Source organism: Anolis sagrei, chromosome X (genome assembly GCF_037176765.1).
Source record: "Anolis sagrei isolate rAnoSag1 chromosome X, rAnoSag1.mat, whole genome shotgun sequence".
NCBI classification, from domain to species: domain Eukaryota; kingdom Metazoa; phylum Chordata; class Lepidosauria; order Squamata; family Dactyloidae; genus Anolis; species Anolis sagrei.
The window spans coordinates 31645089-31665057 of NC_090034.1; the positions used below are offsets into that span (position 1 = coordinate 31645089).

Below are 19969 nucleotides of genomic sequence, written 5' to 3' on the forward strand. Positions count from 1 at the left end.
CAGGTAAAAAGATTACAAAAAGATGTTTTTATATGTGCATGTTTTATTTTACTGTATTTTATATTCTGTTCACTTTTATGTTTGTTTTTAGGCACTTTGTGCCGTCTGTAAGCCAACCCGAGTCACTTCAGGGAGCTGGTGGCAGTATATAAGAATAAAATTATTATAATCCACTGATAAAATGCATGTTAAAAATCACAAGTTTTTATTGTGTCACAAACGAGTTGAGAATACAGATATAATGTATATAAAAACCACAAAGTTAAAAGCTTGGCATTATATTAAAGGTCCTTTGACCAGAAGCTGGCCATTTGGAGTGCCTCTGGTGTCGCTGTGAGAAGGTCCTCCATTGTGCATGTGGCAGGGCTCAGATCACATTGTAGTAAGTGGTCTGTGGTTTGCTCTTCTCTGCATTTGCATGTCATGGACTCCACTTTGAAGCCTTATTTCTTAAGACTGGCTCTGCATCTCATGGTGCCAGAACACAGCCTGTTCAGCACCAAGTCACCCTGTCTTCTGTGCGCCTAGGGGGGAGTTTCTCATCCAGTCTCAGCCACTGATTGAGGTTTCGGGTTTTAGCCTGCCACTTTTGGACTCTCGCTTGCTAAGGTGTTCCTGCGAGTATTTCTGTGGATCTTAGAAAGCTATTTCTTGATTTAAGGCGTTGGCTGATATCTGATATATGTTAGCTGAACAGTATAATTTCACCAGTGGTGTTGGGCGTAGACATCCTGTGATAATGAGGCATGTCTCATTAAGAACCACATCCACTGTTTTAACAGGGTGGAATGTATTCCACACTTGGCATGAGTACTCAGCTGCAGAGTAGCAAATCACAAGGGCAGATATCTTCACTGTGTCTGATTGTGATCCCCAGGTTGTGCCAGTCAGCTTTCGTATGATATTATTTCTAGCACCCACTTTTTGCTTGATATTCAAGCAATGCTTCTGGAGCAGTCCAGAGTGACTCCCAGGTATATTTGTGTGCTGCAATGCTCCAGTAGGATTCCTTCCCAGGTAATCTTCAGTGCTTGAGATGCTTGTCTCTTCTTAAGATGAAAAGCACATGCCTGCATTTTAGAAGGATTAGGAATCAGTTGGTTTTCTCTGTAATAGGCAGTAAGAGCACCTAAAGCAGTGGTTCTCAACCTGGGGTCCCCAGATGTTTTTGGCCTACAATTCCCAGAAATCTCAGCCAGTTTACCAGCTGTTAGGATTTCTGGGAGTTGAAGGCCAAAAACATCTGGGGACCCCAGGTTGAGAACCACTGACCTAAAGCTTCAGAGAGCTTCTGTTCAACCATTTTAAAGCTCCCCGCTTGAGTGGTGATTGCACGATCGTCAGCAAAGATGAAAATCTCTGTCCCTTCTGGCAGTGGCTGACCATTTGTGTAAATGTTGAACATTGATGGAGAAATCACACTCCCCTGAGGCAGGCCGTTCTGTTTTCGCCATCTGCTTCTCTGACCCGGGGGTTCAACAAAAAAGCTCCTGTTTTGTAGCATATTTCCTATGAAGTGGGTGAGGTGGTAATTCTTTGTGATATACATTTTTCTCAGGAGAAGTCGATGATTTACAGTTTCATAAGCTGCTGACAGGTGTATGAAGACCGCTCCTGTAATCTGCTGACTTTCAAAACTGTCTTTTATGTGCTGAGTCGGATTCAACACTTGTGATGTGCATTTTTTCCCTTTCCTGAAACCAGCTTGCTGTGGAACCATAAATTGATCTATTTTTTCAAAATTCTATGCAGAATAAGCTTCTCCAGAACTTTTATAGAGATAGCACAACAGGGAGATTGGTCTATAGCTTTTTGGATCATCTGGTCTTTGCCTGGTTTCAAGATGGCTATGACTTTTGCTTTCCTCCAGGTTTTAGGGATCTGACAGGATGCAATGCAGTTGTTCAGCAGCCAGCACCTTACTTTTGGGCCAAAGTTCTTAATTTGTTCCATCCGTAGATCATCCAGGACAGCTGCTTTGCTATTTTTACATTTATTGAGAGCCATTTCCAATTTGGTAGATATGGTTCATGAAGGTTGTTGTTCTCATTATCTGGTTGTCTATTGGTTTCCTCCCTATTCTTCAGAAGTTGATGTGCTATTTGATCTGGCATTACGTTGGCATGGGTATTAGTTTGTAACGGATCATTGCTCAACTGTCTTAGCAGCCTCCCTGCCTTCTGACTACTCCTGCCCGTGTCAACTTCTGTTATCAGTGTTAGCGAATGCTTTCTTGGCTTCAGAGATGGAGGACAGAATGCTCTCAAGAGTTTGCTCACTAAATGGATCTTCATTGTGTAGCCTCTAATAGTCTTCCAACAAGGGAACTGTATCAGGAGTGATGCTCTGAAGGTAGTGTGTTCTGCAGCCTCTCTGTATAGAAGTCTGTGAGCAGGTTTTTACTATTTTGAGAAAGCAGTCTGCCTTTCTGAAATTGAATCTTCGTTTAAATCGAACTTCCTGAGCCCTGAGTTGGAAACAATTGGCATATTATCAGCCAATGCTGTGTTTTTGGTGTTGTTCCCAATGCATTGTTGCACAATACTGTCACAAATAGGAGGTCTGGGTTATATCCTCAGTGCCATCTCCCACTGTTGTAGGATGTTGGGAGCTTACTATAATGAATAAGTGATAGTTTGTGCAATTCAGTCCAGGAAATGACTGCCTCTCAGTTTTTATCCTCCTGAGCATAGCCCCATCTGTGGCTATGGCTGTTGAAGTCAGCAATTACTATTTATACTCCTATAGATCCACCTTGACTTCTGCCTAGACCAGGGGTCCTCAAACTACGGCCCAGAGGCCACATGCGGCCTGCCGAGGGCATTTATCCAGCCAACTGAGGAGCAGGCAGAGCTCCTTTCGTTCTTTCTGTCTCCCCCTCATGCTCTCCCTCTTTCACAATATATAATTACATATTGTGTTTTTGATTAATCACTATGCTTTACGTTCAGTTTGCAACAATGAAAATACATGCTGCATACCAGATATTTACATTATGATTCATAAAAGTAGCAAAATAACAGTTGTGAAATTGCAATGAAAATAATTTTAGGGTTAGGGGTCACCACAACATGAGGAACTGTATTGAGGGGTTGCGGCATTGGGAAGGTTGAGAACCACTGGTGTATATGAAGAGGGGCCACCTGATGATGCACAGCTAAATTAGTGAAAAATAGAGTGCATCTATACTACAGAATTAATGCAGTTTGACACCAGTTTAACATGATGCAATGGAATCCTGGGATTTAAAATTTTATAAGCTTCACCTTTTCTACAAAAGATCAAACTGCAGCTCCAGGATTCCTTAACATTGAGTTAAAGTGGTTCTTCATTTTAAATACTGTATTTGTTCCTGTTTTGTTTTTTTACTTCAAAATAAGGTATGTGCAGATAGGAATTCGATAACAGCTTTTTAAAAAAACCTATAGTCCGGCCCACCAACGGTCTGAGGGACAGTGAACTGGCCCCCTGTTTAAAACGTTTGAGGACCCCTGGCCTAGACAGTAAATTTTCCTACCAAAAAAAATGCACCCACCCAATTCCAGCTCGAAATACTGCCTCTTCAACAGGAGGTCCAATCAGGATTCGAGTCCCCGCCAACTACCGAAATCAAAGTTTTTTTGATCTGCGCATGCGCTGGCTGAGGGGGAAGCGAAAGCAAAGGCGCCTTGCCCCAGTGGCTACCTCTTCCGCTCCTTGGGCGGAAGGGCGCGCCGCCTCCCTTGGACTACAAGGCCCAGCTCGGAAAGGCCCGCCAGCTTGTGAGAGCCGGCAGCGTTGCATGCTGGGAATTGGAGTCTGTCGGGCCTGAGGGTGAGACGGCACGGGCCTAGGGTCTGCTCTCTCGGTGGGGACGTCTTCTTCCGCGGCAGCTCCCCTGCCATGGCGGCCCGGGTGGACTTCGGGGACCGCGAGCTCTTCCAGCAACTGGACGCCGAGGTTGACGCCGCCGCCGCGCTTCACACCCGCTTCGGGGAGAGTGACGTGGAGGAGAGCGAGGAGCTCCGGCAGAGGCTGAACGAGAGCCAGGAGGCGGTGCGGACCCTGCAGGCCGAGAATATCCTCCGGCGCTGCAGCCGCGGATGAGGGCTCGTGCGGGAGGGAGGGAGGCGCTTGTCACCACTGCTTCTGCTCCAAGTTGGGGCACAGCCTCTTGTGAGCCATTCGGACTCTTCTGAGGCCCCTTCCACACAGCTAAATAAAGCCCCACATTGTCTGCTTTGAACTGAGATATATGGCAGCGTGGACTCGGATAATCCAGTTCAAAACAGATCTTGTGGGATTTTCTGCCTTGATATTCTGGGTTATATGGCTGTGCGGAAGGGCCCTGAGTCCACACTGCCATATAATCCAATATGGATTTTATACAGCTGTGTGGGAGGGACCAATGCCTCACCTGTTCAAGTGGGGCCAAACGGTGAATTCCACAGTCTAGAACCCATGTGGGCCACAGGCCTCACAGGGGCAGTTTGATTTGTAAGGGGAGAGTTATTAACGATGATTTCCTTTGCCTTTCTTATGGTTCCAGTAGCCTCATATACAGTATATAGAATCATAGGATCCTAGAGTTGGAAGAAACCTGGTGGGCCATTCAGTGCAACCCCTTTCAGCCAAGGAGCAGGAAAATCGCATTCAAACCACCCCTGACAGATGGCCTCCAGCCTCTGTTTAAAAGCCACCAAAGAAGGAAGACTCCACCACAGTTTGGGGCAGAATGAAATTTCCACTACTGAACAGCTCTGTCTCTCACCATGAGGAAGTTCTTCCTCATGTTCAGGTGGAATCTCCTTTATTTCCTGTAGTATGAAGCCATTGTTCCATAGTGTCCTAGTCTCCAAGGCAGCAGAAAACAAGCCTGCTCCCCCAACATCTCCCTTTGATTGCAGTGCCCAGAATGGGACACAGTGTGATTCCAGGAGTGGTCTGACCAAGGCGGAATAGAGGGGGAGCATGACTTCCCTGGATCTAGACACTAGACTCCAATTTATGCAGGCCAAGATCTTATTGGCTTTTTTAGCCACCATAGCACATTGTTGGCTCGTGTTCACCTTCCTCCTCGCGAGGACTCCCAAGATCTTTTTCACACGTCCTTATCTTGCGTTTGTCTCTGTTGAACTTCCTTTTGTTAGTTTTGGCCAATCATCTCTTTAATCTGTTAAGATCCCTCCCAATTTGGTCCCGTCTCCAAACTTGATGATCATACCTTCTAACTCTTCATCTAAGTAAATATATATTGTGACATACACCTTTAAAAAATAAAATCCGGTTATGTGAGGCCCCTTCCACACAGCTGAATAAAATCCCACATTATGTGCTTTGAACTGGAATACATGGCAGTATGGACTCAGATGACCCAGTCCAAAGCAAATATTGTGGATTTTCTGCATTGATATTCTGGGTTATACCGCTGTGTGGAAGGGTCTGGAGATTGCAGAAAAGAAAGCCTGCTCATAGAGAGGAAGGAGTAGGGAGATTCTAGAGTGAACTAGAGATGCAGGAATCCAGAAAAGGGAGGACACTTTCATGCCAAACACCCCACTCCTCTCAGTGTTCTTTTGATGTGACAAACCATACAAAATATATAAGGAAGTCTTTGGACCCTTCCACACATCCATATAACTCAGAATATCAAGGCAGATAATCCACAATGTTCTGTCATTTTCTCACCAAATACGTGCATTGAAGCGGGACACTTAAGTTACCCTGCATTCGAGACAGATGACTCAAATCCATTCATTCTTTTATTTTTCTCTTTCATGGATGCCGTGTTCTTTGGAAATTTATTTTAGGCTTCCTCAGTGTGAATTAACAGGAGTTTATTTTTTGAGTAATAAGAATTATATGTTGTGGGGGGAGGTCAGGATTTTAGAGAGGCTAAGGTGGGGCATGGTCACAAAAAGGTTGGGAACCACTGGTCTAGCTGTACCCTATGCCTTGCATAACATTATGTAACAAAATTTGAAAAATGTTCTGTTCCTGGTTTGAAAGTATTATTTCCTATTTAATTGTGCAGTCCTTACTTTGAAAACTGTTGTTCTACTCCAGAAAGTTTGTTTTTGTGGCTGCCACGAACTAAGTTGAAGTGATTGAGATTCTGAGATATTGATTGAAAAACTATGTTGCAGAATGTCCCGGAAAAACAAAGTTTTTGTATTTTAATAAACCTTTGTATTAAACCAGGACTTGAGGGCCATGCAGAGCCTCTATTACTACCACCGAAGAAAGTTGCCTCATCTGCTTGTCTTATGATTCTTTTTTTGCTACCAAGGGAAACAATTTGTGTAAATTTCATGCTTTCACACTGAGGTAGTTAGGCGCTGAGAACATGACCAACACAATTGTGGCTGAGGGCTGGTTTAAAAATGTACTTTCCTTCCACAGTTGTTTCAGTGCTTGTTAACATATACATCTAGAATGGGTAGGAATCATGTAGCCTTTCATATTGGCTGCTTCAAATCCAAGCAATTCTAGATACATTGCCAATGGTGAGGAACTCTGGAAGTTGTAGTTTGATGACTTCTGGAGTGGCGCACTATTCCCACTCTGGAATCTACGGCCTTGGACTAACGAAAAATAGTTACTGATTGTACATGCAGTTCAAGGCTGTGGCAATAATTCCAGATTGATTGTTATGATTTTTTAAATTTTAAATTCCTTAACTAAATGATTCACATCGCGAACTTAGAAGAAAACTGAACATACTGACTCGGCCAAGGTAGGTGTACATGGTTCCGTATATGTACATTTTTTGGTTTATGATTCAGTAGCTATGATCCACAGGCCTACATGAAGCTCCTTTGTTTTTCAGAAGTGTTGTCTGGTGTTATAAATGCATGACATAATGGAGTTGATAGTTGTACTTTGTTGTTCTTTTTACCATTATTTAAAAAGGGGTTAAATATGTTACATGCACCAGAATCCCCTTGTGATGGTGAAGCTCCTTGTACAGGTTTGGGGACTTCAGTTGTATCTTGGAAATTATTGTTTTGTTATCAGTCACTTAGATGTGTTGTGGTCCCCGAAGAAGACTAGCAAATCAGGTTTTCACAGTTGTTACAGTTCTCTTTGGGTATTAATTTGGCACTTGTGGCATGTTTCATCAATGCAGAATGAATGTTAGCTTTTAAGCTGTCCTTTGCATGCTGAACTGCGTTCCTGTGATGGATAAAGTGGGCATAAAGCTCCCAAGCCATCTCAGAGACATTCTGGAGGGTTGGCTAATTCCTACTGTAAAGCCTTATGCTTCCTTTTTTAGTGGACTTACAATAGATGATGCTAAAGTTGATGGGCCTTTGCTGCAGATTTTATCCATGAACAATAGTGTATCCAAGTAAGTATATTTCTCATATTGGTTTAAGTTCATTGGTCAGAATAGTTGGCTCTACAGCGCACAATTTTGGCTGTTGGAAGCCTTCTTAACTAAGACTATGGGGCAATGTTTTTTCAATGAGAACTGGAGACAGGGAGGGAAAACATGCATAACTATTTATTTTATTTTAAAAAGTTAGGTATTCTTTGGCCAGGTATAAAAAAGAGGACAGGTTTATTTAGATGTTTAAGGAAAAGTTGTTCAAAACTTCCCTTAGTAGCCTTGATTTCTTGAGGTTTACTAACTGTCAGAAAAAATAAATTGTTTACAACATGAAAATGACTTGAATTTCTACAATGTGACCCCAGCCCTGCATAGGAACAAGTGTTTCTGTGCTTTGGTTTATGTTTCTCTCTCTCTCTCTCTCTTGTCCTCAACTAAGGGAACCTAGGGATATGCTTTATCATCTTCTAACACAGACAGGGTGGTTTTATCTCTTCTCTGTTCTGATGATCTCTTGTGTAGGCAATATCATCAAGAAATAGAGGATTTTATAGTGAGTTTGGTTCAGAGATATGAGGAGCAACAGAGGGCTGAATCTGACAAGACCTACTTCAATGTTAAGCCACAGGTATTTATATGTTAACTAACTTGGGTACCCGGTGTTGCCTGGGTTATTTGAAAAAGTCAATTCACATCAGGCCAGGATAACCCCAAGAAACTCCATCAGTAGTTAAAGTTTGTTATGTTGTGGAAGTTTGCTCTGGATGCATCATTGGTGGGGTTCAGTGTGCTCTCTGGCTGTAGAGTAAACTGCAACTCCCACTGTGGTGAGTCACTCCCCTCAAACCCCTCCAGTTGGTTGTTAGTCATGGGGGTTCTGTGTTACAAGTTTGGTCCAGGTCCATCATCGGTGGAGGTCACTGTTTCTCTGGTTGTGGGTGAACTACAACCCCCAGAAAGGAAGGTCAGTTCCCCTAAACTCCTCCAGTAATCACATTTCAGCATATCAGGTATATGTGCCGAGTTTGGTCCAGATCCATCGGTGTTTGGTTTCACAGTGCTCTCTGGATGTAGATGAATTACAACTCCTCCAAATCAAGGTGAATTTTCCCCAAAGACCTCCTGTATTTTTTGCTGGTCCTGGGGGCTCTGTGTGCCAAGTTTGGTCCAATTCCATCTTTGCTGGAGTTCAGAGTGCTCATTGATTGTAGGTGAACTATAAATCCCAGTACCTACAACTCCAAAATGTCCATGCCAATTCCCCTCAAAATCCAACAGTATTCAAATTTGGGAATTTCGGGTATGCATGCCAAGCTTTGTCCAGATCCCTCGTTGTTAGGGTTCATAGTGCTCTCTGGATGTAGATGAACTACAACTACTTTAAATCCTTCCAAAGACCTCCAGTATTTTTTGTTGGTCATGGGAGTTCTGTGTGCCAAGTTAGTTCCAGGTTTATTGTTGGTGGAGGTCAGAGTACTCTTAGACTGCAGGTGAACTATACATCCCACTACATACTACAGCTTCTATAAGTCATGTTGAATTCTTTCCAAACCTCTCTGGTACATTCAGTTGCTGATCAATTCCCCTGGGTGCCTTCCTAAGAACCTATGACGTGGCAATAAAGGCCACACAGAAATCATTTCTTGCGGCCAGTATTGCGTCTGCAAAAAAAAAAAATCCGGCTGAGCTGTTCCGAGTTGTCAGGAGGGCTGTTAAATCTGCCTCAGAGCGAAACCCCTGATAACTCGGCAACTCTCTGTGAAGCATTTGATCAGTTCTTTGTGGACAAAGTCGATCTGATCCACTCCTGACTTTGACACCACGTTAACAGCAGTCTCTGAGGATGTAGTACGAGCACATGCTTGTCTGGTTTTGAAGAATTTGTTTCAATTAGTTCAGCTCAATGACACAGACAATATCCTTGGAGAGGCGAGGCTTACCACATGCATCCTAAACCCCTGTCCTTCCTGGCTGATAAAAGAAGTCAGAGAGGTTTTGGCAGAGTGGATTAAGGTGGTGGTTGATGCCTCCCTACAGGAGGGCAAGATTCCAGCAAGCTTAAAACAAGGTGTTATAAAACCGTTGTTGAAAAAACCATCACTAGACCCTACTCAATTAGTGGACTATCGGCCAGTTTCCAATTTCCCCTACTTGGGCAATGTCATAGAATGTGTGGGGGCCTCTCAGCTTCAGGGGTTCTTGGAAGACACTGACATCTAGATCCGGCACAGTCTGGCTTTAGGCTGGGTCATAGAATTGAAACAGCCTTGGTCGCCTTGGTAGATGATCTATGCCGGGAACTAGACGGGGGAGTGTGTTCCTGTTGGTTCTGTTGGACCTCACAGCGGCCTTCAATACTGTTGACCACGGTATCCTTCTGGGATACCTCTCAGGTATGGGACTTGGTGGTACTGTTTTGCAGTGGCTCTAGTCCTTCCTGGAGGATTGGTCCCAGAAGGTGTTACTGGGTGACACTTGTTCGACCCCACAACTTTTGTCTTGTGGAGTCCCACAGGGTTAAGTACTGTCCCTGATGTTGTTTAACATCTACATGAAGCCTCTGGGGGAGATCATCCGGAGTTTCGGAATATGGTGTTATCTCTGCGGATGGTGTCCAAATCTGTCACTTCTTTCCACCCGTCACCAAGGACTTTGAACGGGTGCTTGGCAGCAGTTTGGATGAGAGCTAACAAATTGAAATTGAATCCAGACAAGACGGAGGTATTCCGGGTCAGTCGAAAGGCCGAACAGAGCATAGGGTTACAGCCTGTGTGTTACACTCACCCTGAAAACTCAGGTTTGCAGCTTGGAAGTGATCCTGGATTCATCACTGATCCTGGAACCCCAGGTCTGGCGGTGGCCAGGGGAGCTTTCGCACAGTTAAAACTGTGAGAAGTCTAATCTGGCCACAGTGGTCCACGCTGTGGTTACATCCCAAATAGATTACTGCAATGCACTCTAGGTGGGGTTGAATTTGAAGACGGTTCAGAAACTCCAACTAGTCCAATGGGCGGCAACCGGATTACTAACTGGAGTGACATACAGGGAACATACTATCCCTCTGTTATATCAGCTCCACTGGCTGCCGGTCCACTTCCGAGCACAACTCAAAGTGCTGGTCTTGGCCTATAAAGCCCTATATGGTTTTGGCCCAGCTTAACCGTCCAAATGTATTGCCCTCTACATTCCACCTCGGAATTTAAAATTGTCCGGGGAGGCCCTGCTCTTGGTCCCGCCATCTTCGCAAGCGCGTTTGGCGGGGATGAGGGACAGGGCCTTCTCAGTGGTGACCCCCCGCCTGCGAAATGCTCTCCCTAGCGAAATTAGGTTGGCTTCATCCCTTCTCTCCTTTAGAAAGAAGCTTAAAACATGGTTTTGGGACCAGGCATTTGGACAGTAGGTTTGGCAGTATTCACAATGTTTGAACTCTGACAAGGACAGGCTTTGGACCGAATTGTTGGTTGCTGTATCAGATTTGGATTTGGCTACATGATGAATAATAATATTTTGATGTATTTTAATCCAATGTTTTATCTTTTGCATGTTGTTGTAATGTGTTTTGTCTGTTGTCGGCATAGAATTGTGGCCATTGTAAGCCGCCCTGAGTCACCTTTCGGGGGTTGAGAAGGGGTAGAAATGTTGGAAATAAATACTTATTTGCTGTGTGGCATAGAAAAGGATAGGAAAGGGTGAAGAGAGACACAGTGGTCAGGGTCATACAAATTCCACAGCAATGGAGAGCGTCAGAAACACTGGGAAGTCTGTGGTGGAGGAAACACATAAAATCTAGGATGAAATTGTCCCTGAATGAAAGCCTTCACTTGGGTAGCGGGCAGTATGGTGTTTGTGGAGGACATTGGCAAGGCTCATGGACATGTTCATGGTGCTCACTATAAGGTGCAGTGTCATTGGAGGGAGTGCCATTGATGTCTCCTGAGTAGTGTGAGCTATAGCTGTTTGTGGAGGCAGGAGCTTGTCTGTGTAAGTGGATGACCCAGCCACATACATGCATATATATTTTCACTTTAAGTGGACACTCCAGCCACATACACGCATACATATTTTCACTTGTATTATGTGTATAAATGGAGGAGGTTTGACATAAGGGCATGTGTTGGTATTGTGAGAAACCAGCTCTGGAGGCTTTCATTGTTGAAGGAGGGCATATATGATTCTTCCCTAGCTCTGCTATACAATGTCTTTTCCACCAGTGAAACCCACATCTGATGCATACAAAAATATGATATCTGACTGAGCGGTGTCCCATACTAGAGAACCATAGACCCTTCAATGCCTTCTTGGGAGTTTTTAATATATATATAAGAGCTTCTCAATTTACATTTCTGGAGATGAAGGATACAGTATCATGTTTGAAATTATGCCATTAGTTCAGAGGCTCCATCAGTGAGATTTTGTGCTGAGATTGGAAGAGAGAATGTTGGTCAAGGATCGGGAAGACCGTGGCCTAAACTGTGTTGTCCTCCTCTCTCTAGCATGGCCAAAGTTAGGGATGACCAAAATTGAAGTACAGTAATTCTTGGAAGAACCGCAGTTCCCCACCTTGATATGTATGTTCCAGGAGTGAGTTCAGGCCTAAAGGGTTGCAAGGGAGAATATATGGAAGTCTATACTTCACTATTGGATGATGATAACCGTAACCTTTTATAAACTATGTCTTGTTTTCTTTTATTTTTGAAAAAAAATTAGCCTTCTAGTTTTGTGTTGGAAGAAGACCCTAAAGTGACAAGCGCAAATATGTCCAAAAAAATCAAGGAAGCATTTAGCGTAAGTTACTTCTCTACTTTGCTTATCTGAATCCAATATTTGCTGTTTTCCAACTATGGTACTAGGACAGAATTGGTAAATAACATAATTCTTCTTGCCATTTATTATTTTTATTAGTAAATGTTATATCCCTTATCAGTTGACTGGGTGTATGGAATATAAGGTCTCATTTGTGAAGCCTAAACACGAGAGCCATTATTTTAATGTACTTAATTATATCACAATAGAATTTAAATGAAATATTTAAGTACATTTTTAAAAAAAAATGTTTTCTGCTCGCTTGATGCAATACTGACATTTCTGACTCTTTCTGCAGGTTGTAGGAAGTGTTCTCTATTTTACCAATTTTTGTCTTGATAAACTGGGGCAGCCTATATTAAATGAGAATCCTCAGCTGACAGACGGATGGGAAATACCCAAGTATCCTATTTAGTTCAATGTCATTCCCTTTTTGTGCTAACCTTGCTATTTAATGCAATCAGTAGTAAAAGAGATTGAGTCGATCTACATATTTTGAATGGGTTAACTGTATAAAATGGGTCAAATGTTAGAAGCCATATTGGTTTGGTGAAGAAATAATCCCTGGCAGACAGATTCCTTTGTTGTCTCTTATTTTTGCATTTCCAGAAAGAATAATATATAAGTAGGCTTAGACTCTGCTTGAAAGAGGAGGCAAGTTTTCAACACCGATGAAGCCACTCTTTCAAGCAGAATCTCACCATCACTTTATCAGGAACGATTCTGGTATTACTTTTTTTTTTTAAAAAAAGTCTATAATAATACTTTGGGTTGTAGTTTGAATGACACTGGAACAAAACAATCAATTCTGCTTCATACAATAGCAATTCCTTATTGACTTCTAAGATACCAGCAAGTTTTCACGCAGATCCTTTCTCTAGATGGACAAGAGATACAAGTAAAGCCTAAAAGGTGTGTATTTCTCTGAGCTTATCAAGATTTCTAGTCAAAACCTGAAGTGGTTAGTTACAGGTTAAGATAGTTACATGTGACTTGGAATAAATGTATGTTCCTTAATTAATTAACGTGATAAATGTGTTGTCGAAAGCTTTCATGGCTGGAATCATTGGGTTGCTATGAGTATTCCAGGCTGTCTGGCCATTTTCCAGAAGCATTCTCTCCTGATGTTTCACTCAGGTCTATGGCAGGCATCCTCAGAGGTTGTGAGGTCTGTTGGAAACAAGGCAAGTGGGGTTTATATACCTGTGGAATAATATTCAGGGTGGGAGAAAGAACTCCTGTCTGTTGGGGGCATGTGGGAATGTTGCAGTTGGCCACCTTGATTAGCATTGAATAGCCTTACAGCTTCAAAGTTTGGCTGCTTCCTGCCTGGGTGAATCCTTTGTTAGGAGGTGTTAGCTAGCCTGTATACCATGCAGCTGTGGACAAGTCTACATAAGGACCATCAAACACATCACCCAAACTCGAATCAAGCAACATGAAAGGCACTGCAGACTAATTCAACCAGAGAAGTCAGCCATAACAGAGCACCAGATGAACCAATCTGGACACAGCATATTATTTGAGAACACAGAAATGCTGGACCACTCTAACAACCACCATGTCAGACCACACAGAGAAGCCATTGAAATCCACAAGCATGTGGACAATTTCAACAGAAAGGAGCAAACCATTAAAATGAACAAAATCTGGCTACCAGTATTAAAAAAACTCTAAAATCAGGACATTAAATAAAGAGCAACATTCAGAAAACAGGGCAATTCCAGACAGTAAACAATCAGGACAGCTAACACCTCCCAACAAAGGATTCCCCAGTGTCCCTGATTGTTTCCTGTCTGAAATTTCCCTGTTTTCTGGGTGTTGCTCTTTATTTAATGTCCTGATTTTAGAGTTTTTTAATACTGGTAACCAGATTTGGTTAATTTTAATTGTTTCCTCCTTTCTGTTGAAATTGTCCACATGCTTGTGGATTTCAGTGGCTTCTCTGTGTATTCTGACATGGTGGTTGTTAGAGAGGTCCAGCATTTTTGGGTTCTCAAATTAATATATTGTCTCTGGTTTGGTTAATCAAGTGCTCTGCTATGGCTGACTTCTCTGGTTGAATCAGTCTGCAGTGCCTTGATTTGTGTTTGGGCGCTGCATTTGGGGGTCCATATGTAGACTTGTCCACAGCTGTATGGTATATGGTAAACTCCTGCAGAAGTGAGAGGATCCCGCTTATGCTTTGTTGAACATAGCATTTGTTGGATTTTCTTAGTGGGTCTGTAGATACTTTGTAGGTTGTGTTTCTTCATCAGCTTCCCTATGCAGCCAGTGGTTCCTTTGATGTCTGGTAAGAACATTTTTCCTCTGGGTGGAGCTTTGACCTTCTTCTCGAGACTTGTTCTTGGTCTTGCAGCTCTTCTGATGTCTATGGCGGAGTCTCTGTTGATCTATAGATGTGGGCAAAACGTCAGGAGAGAATACTTCTGGAAAACGGTCATACAGCCCAGAAAACTCACAGCAACCCAACTTGATAAACTCTTTTAGAAGCATATATTGAGCTCCTCTCTTTAGAAGTGTATTAAAATAGATTGAACCAGTTTTTGAATATTGATTTTTTTAAAAAAAAGAGATTTACTCAGGTCTATAACTTGAGGTACTTCTATGTGCTTTAAGTAGACATGTAAGTAGTTATCCCCCAAATCTTTTGAATTTCAAAGCTCTGATGCTGTTGAAACATGGCAGTGCCTTTTTAGAGCTGCCTTAATGACCAGACCATGGTGGGATGGAATTTTCTCAAGAGTCCCTGCTCTTTTAGCTTGCTCTGGTTCCTTCCTTCCATTCCTTGCATTCAGGCAATCATTTCCTTCCTGACTGAAACCGGAACGTGTGGTTCGAAGCCGGTTTCCAATTCAGATTTGGGGAAAACCTTTTAAGTTTTAAAAATCTTGTCGTTACACCTGATTATAGTCTTTCCTACTCCTGGACTATTATGAGTTGGGTTTCATTACTGGCATTTCTTACATATTATTGAATACAGATTTAATCAAAAGGCATTTTTGTTTCCAGTATTTGGTTTGCTAGTATTGTAACATTCTTAAAGTGCATTCTTTTAAACGCCATTATTTCACAGCTGTTGGAGTGCTTCTCTGCAAGCACTGTTATCACATCTGAGTCTAGGCTTAGAATTGTAGTTTTTCAAACAGATTTTCAAAAGGGCACTGTAAACATAAGACAGGAGCGGGAATTACGGAGCCCCTGAGATGTTGATGGACTACACCTCTCAGTATTCTCAGCATTGGCTAAGGTCGCTGAGATGTGCAGTTCTATATCATCCATAGGGTTGCATGGTTCCTGCCCCAGTGTAAGGTATTATTGCAATGTTGACTGTTTCTATTGTAAAATTCTTACTTTTATAAAGCAGGCCCAAACCTCACTGCTTCAACTGTGGCTTGGAGGACCACCAAATGAAAGATTGTCCACAGGTAAAGATACTTCAGGCTTCTCCTACTCTATCCCCAGAGGGATGGTAACATATTATCTGGAGTGGGTGAATTTGCAAGTCTTTGGCAAAATCAGAGATCACATTTGCACAACCCGTTTCTGCCTTGCGACTTACAAGATAATGATGCTTGGTAAAATAGAAGGCAGCAGGGAAAGAGGGAGCTCGGGGATCGTGGCATTATCTCATTCATTGGGTGCCATTAGTCAGAGATGGCAAAAAAACAAAACAAAAACAAAAAACAAACAACAGTAATATTCCAGTGTTTTTATTACCAAAGACCCACGATCAACTAAATGGTAAATCCTATAGTTTCAATTGGCCTACTGTATAAATATATATATACATTTAAACATATATAATTTGCAGTATACAATGTTATAGAAATATAACTTTTTACAGAAAAAGTGAATTTATTTTATATTATATTTATATGCATTTAAATATACAGGGGTGGGTCAGAAAGCTTTGCCTCTTGTGTCGTGAAAATGTTATGAATGAACATATTACAGCAGAAGTGGCTACAGATCATAGCCTGAACTTTATGCAAAACTACCGCTATAGTCACGATCGGTTTGGACATATTTACACCATTGTTTAACCCAGGCATCAAAACCATTTTGGCAAAATTCAGGGTTTTGCTTTGTGACCCATGATTTCAAAGCTGTTTGAACATCATTCAGGTCATTGAATCTGAAACCACGTGGTTGTCTTTCAGAGGTCCAAACAGGTCGAAGTCAGAAGGGGTCAAATCATAAAAATTCTTCAAGTGATGATGGATTTCCTTAGGTGCACAACCTTCTTTGGCCAGAAATTCAATGACTCTTTCTTTTAGCTTCAGATTCATGGTTCTAACCAGTCTATTGGAAAAAGAAAAGACCATATCAGTAGAAGAAGGTGATCACTATAATAACATGCATAGGTAGTCCAGTAGCTGGCAAAGAAAGCAAAGTTAGAGTGATGGAGGCATTTCTTTTTGAACCACCCTCATATATATATGTGTGTGTTTATTTTTTTCTGTAAAAATAAATCAGTGCTACTTTATCGAAAGAAGCAGAATGCAGTTTATTAACAGCCTTTTCAGTGCTCCTGGTAACTTGACTTTCTGGTTTTTTTTCCAACTGTGTTTCAGCCACGAAATGCTGCCCGTATCAGTGAAAAAAGAAAAGAGTTTTTGGATGCTTGTGGGGAAGCAAATAACCAAAACTTCCAGCAGCGGTACCACACAGATGAAATAGAAGAAAGATTTGGAAGGTTTAAGCCAGGAATAATTAGGTAATCCTTCCTTAGCTAAATGACTATGTTTTCTTGAAATCTGGCTGCTCAATTGAAATGGCTCAAGTCCTAGTATTCAGGTCCTTTGTATTTCTAATAAGGGTTTTTCCCCCCTCTTCAAACAGTGAGGAACTTCAAGATGCTCTCGGTGTCACCGAGAAGAGTCTTCCCCCTTTCATCTATCGCATGCGGCAGCTGGGTTATCCCCCAGGCTGGCTGAAAGAGGCAGAAATGGAAAAGTCTGGACTGACATTATATGATGGAAAAGGTAAAGGAGTGCGGAAGAAGGGCTTGTCTTTTGCGTTTCCATGACCCTGTTGAAAGCCTTCTGAAAAAATTAGTATTAGTAGTAGTATTTATACCCCACTTTTTCTCTGCTAAAGGAGACCCGACGCCACTAACATTAAAAACCATAACAGTGTGTTTGACTGCACAGTTTCTAGTTTGACTCCACTGTTTTCTAATTAAAGTAGACAAATTTATTGAAAACAGTACAGATTTCAACTGCATTCTGATGCCTTAAGAATTGACCATAAGTGCACTCGCTTAGTTCAAGTAGCATTTTCCAATATGGTTATATAGTTAATGTTCTTGTCCACTCATTACAGGGTTTTAATTGCAGCTCTATGCTTTAGAGAAATAAAATGTTGGCTGCTCTATGTTGAACCTACAACCCCTGATAGGATTTTAAAAATGGATTTCCCCCCTCCTGGATCAAATCCCACTAGCTTGAGATCTCTTTCATTGTCTTTATGTAATGACTGGCCCTCTCTTTAAGGAACAGCTTGGGGACTTGTGCCTTTCGAGCTCATCCAAATGGTGTTACAGTTATCAGTTCTGAATACATCAGAGTGATATGTAAGGCAATGGTTGATCGGTTACCCAGACCCATATAAAGGAGTGAAAGAATCTGTGCACTCTGACACTTGGTGGTTAGAAGCTACAGTACAGTCTCATTTATCCAACATAAATGGGCCAGCAGAATGTTGAATAAATGAAAATGTTGGATAACAGTCTCCTACTGTTACCTGTCCAATGCGGTGCTAGATAACTAGAATACTAACAACAGGGACTCAAAGGGTTAAGGCAAGCCAACATCATGGGGCTAGAGCAGCCCAGCAGGAAGTGCCTGGATGCGGAAGAAGACTGTGGAAATCACAGAGGGAAGGAGGGAGAACACTTCCGCTTTCGGTCCTTCCCCTTTTCCCCCTTTCCTCCCTCCTCCTCCTTGTCTTGCCTTTTTCACTTATTGGGAATGGAGAGAGAGTTGGGGAGCACTCCTTTAATTGAAGGGGAAATGCTGGAGGAAAAGGGAGGCATTGGATAAGAACGTCGGATAAGACGGAATGTTGGATAAGCGAAGGTCAGATAAACAAGATTCTACTGTACTTGTATATTGCTGATACATTTGCCAAGCCCTGTCTAGTTAGTGGTGTCAGTAATATGTTTGATGCTTCTGTACAGCATCACCTGGGGATGAAGCCGAGGAGGAGGAGGATTACAGTCACAATCGACGTGTCACATACGACATCTCCAAGCTGATAAATTATCCTGGTTTTAATATCTCCACTCCAAATGGAGTAACAGATGTAAGTAGCAGTGTTTATGTGTTGATTCTTTCCATCCTCCAAAGGATTGAGGCTAGCAGACATGGTTCTTGGGTGCATTGGCTCTCTGGGATTCCTTTTAAAGTGTATTTTGAAGGGTTGTGTGCACCCATATGCATCTGCCTGGACGTTGAGGCCAGCATTGAAGATCCTGATCTCTGGTCTGACATTAAGAAAAATCAATTGAAAGGGGGAACTAAATACCCTCCTGTGGTGGAAGGTATTCCAAAGACTATAATAATCACTCTAAACTATGGCCAACCAAAAATCAAAGATAGAAAAAGAACAAAAAGAATATAAAACACTGCCCAGGAGAACCTCACTGGCTGAGTAGATAAGTATGAAGGACATTATGCGTGAGATTCAAAACTTATCAGAAAAACAAGACAACTTACAAAAAGAATTTCAGGCAATGGTAACAAAACATGATCTACAACAAAAAGCTATACAGGAGGAAGTACTTGAAATGAAAAAAGAACTAAAAGACGAGGTGGGTACCATGAAAACTGAACTAACCAAGGCATTGGGAGACATAAAAGACCTACAATCAGACAATATGAAAATAGAGAAAGCTCAAATAAAAACTAAAAAAAAAGTTAGAAAATTTGGATAATAAAAATGTTAAGCTTGAAAGAATGCAAGAAATATTAGAGTTAAACTAAATGGAATTTCAATTAAGATTTCAAAATGTTATGGAAGAGATGAAAGAAAACATTCGTGAAGTTATGGTTCAACTGATGGCAAAACTCCTCCAGCTTCCTGAACAAGAAGTTGATGTGGAGATAGATCGAGTTTTCAGAGTACAAACTAATTATGCGAAAAGAAATAAGGTCCCAAGAAACATTATAGTAAATTTTGTCAGGAAGAGAACAAGAGATGAGGTGTTAAAACAAAATAATTTGAAACCAGTTTTCTACAAAGAGAATAAAGTAATTATCCTTAAAGAGTACTTCCTCTCAACATTGAACAGATGACAAAAATATTTTTTTTCTAACTGATGAGCTCAAAAGATTGAATATAAGATTTCAACGGGAAATAAATGAAGGCATCATGACTACCTATGAGAAATTTTGACTTACATCTGAGGAAAAATCAAAAGATTTCTACAAAAGATTAAATAAGGAGAAAGATTTTAGAAGCCCACAAGAATCCCTGGAGAAAAAGAAAAAAACAAAAAGAAAGAGATTTCACTTCCCGGAAGAAGAAGCGACCTTAGGCCTGCAGTCAACCAATGAAGATGGAGGTGATGATGAGGATATAGATGATCCGGAAGAAGAACTAGATGGAAATAATGATGTCTGACTTTACCCAACTAATAAAATGCTACTCCAGTAACGTTAATGGCTTAACTTGCTGAACAAAAGAAAAAGGGTTTTTAATCAAATATTATGTGGAAAATATAATGTGATAGCTCTCCAAGAAACTCATATTAATCAAAAACACGTGGCCTACTTGACCCAAAAAAAATAGGAAAAGAATATTATTCCTCTTCACCAGAGAGGTGTTGTATTATATATAGATGAAAAT

At 41.7% G+C, this 19969-nt stretch overlaps 1 protein-coding gene across 4 annotated transcripts in view; it reads left to right on the forward strand.

Annotated features, from left to right (window-relative positions):
- The first annotated feature begins 4092 nt into the window (after nt 1–4092).
- Nucleotides 4093–19969, forward strand: part of ZCCHC8 (zinc finger CCHC-type containing 8) — a 42934-nt gene continuing 27057 nt past the window's right edge. Inside the window, exons 1-10 of one of the 4 annotated variants that reach the window (XM_067473106.1) lie at nt 4093–6715; nt 7256–7330; nt 7835–7940; nt 12020–12097; nt 12414–12517; nt 12962–13027; nt 15480–15543; nt 16693–16835; nt 16961–17103; nt 18300–18424. In XM_067473106.1, coding sequence (XP_067329207.1) covers nt 7311–7330; nt 7835–7940; nt 12020–12097; nt 12414–12517; nt 12962–13027; nt 15480–15543; nt 16693–16835; nt 16961–17103; nt 18300–18424 — 849 coding nt within the window. In that variant the 5' untranslated portion in view covers nt 4093–6715; nt 7256–7310. Of the gene's footprint in view, nt 6716–7255; nt 7331–7834; nt 7941–12017; nt 12098–12413; nt 12518–12939; nt 13028–15479; nt 15544–16692; nt 16836–16960; nt 17104–18299; nt 18425–19969 lie in introns of those variants that run through there. The other 3 variants (XM_067473107.1, XM_067473108.1, XM_067473109.1) reach the window with 3 other exon arrangements.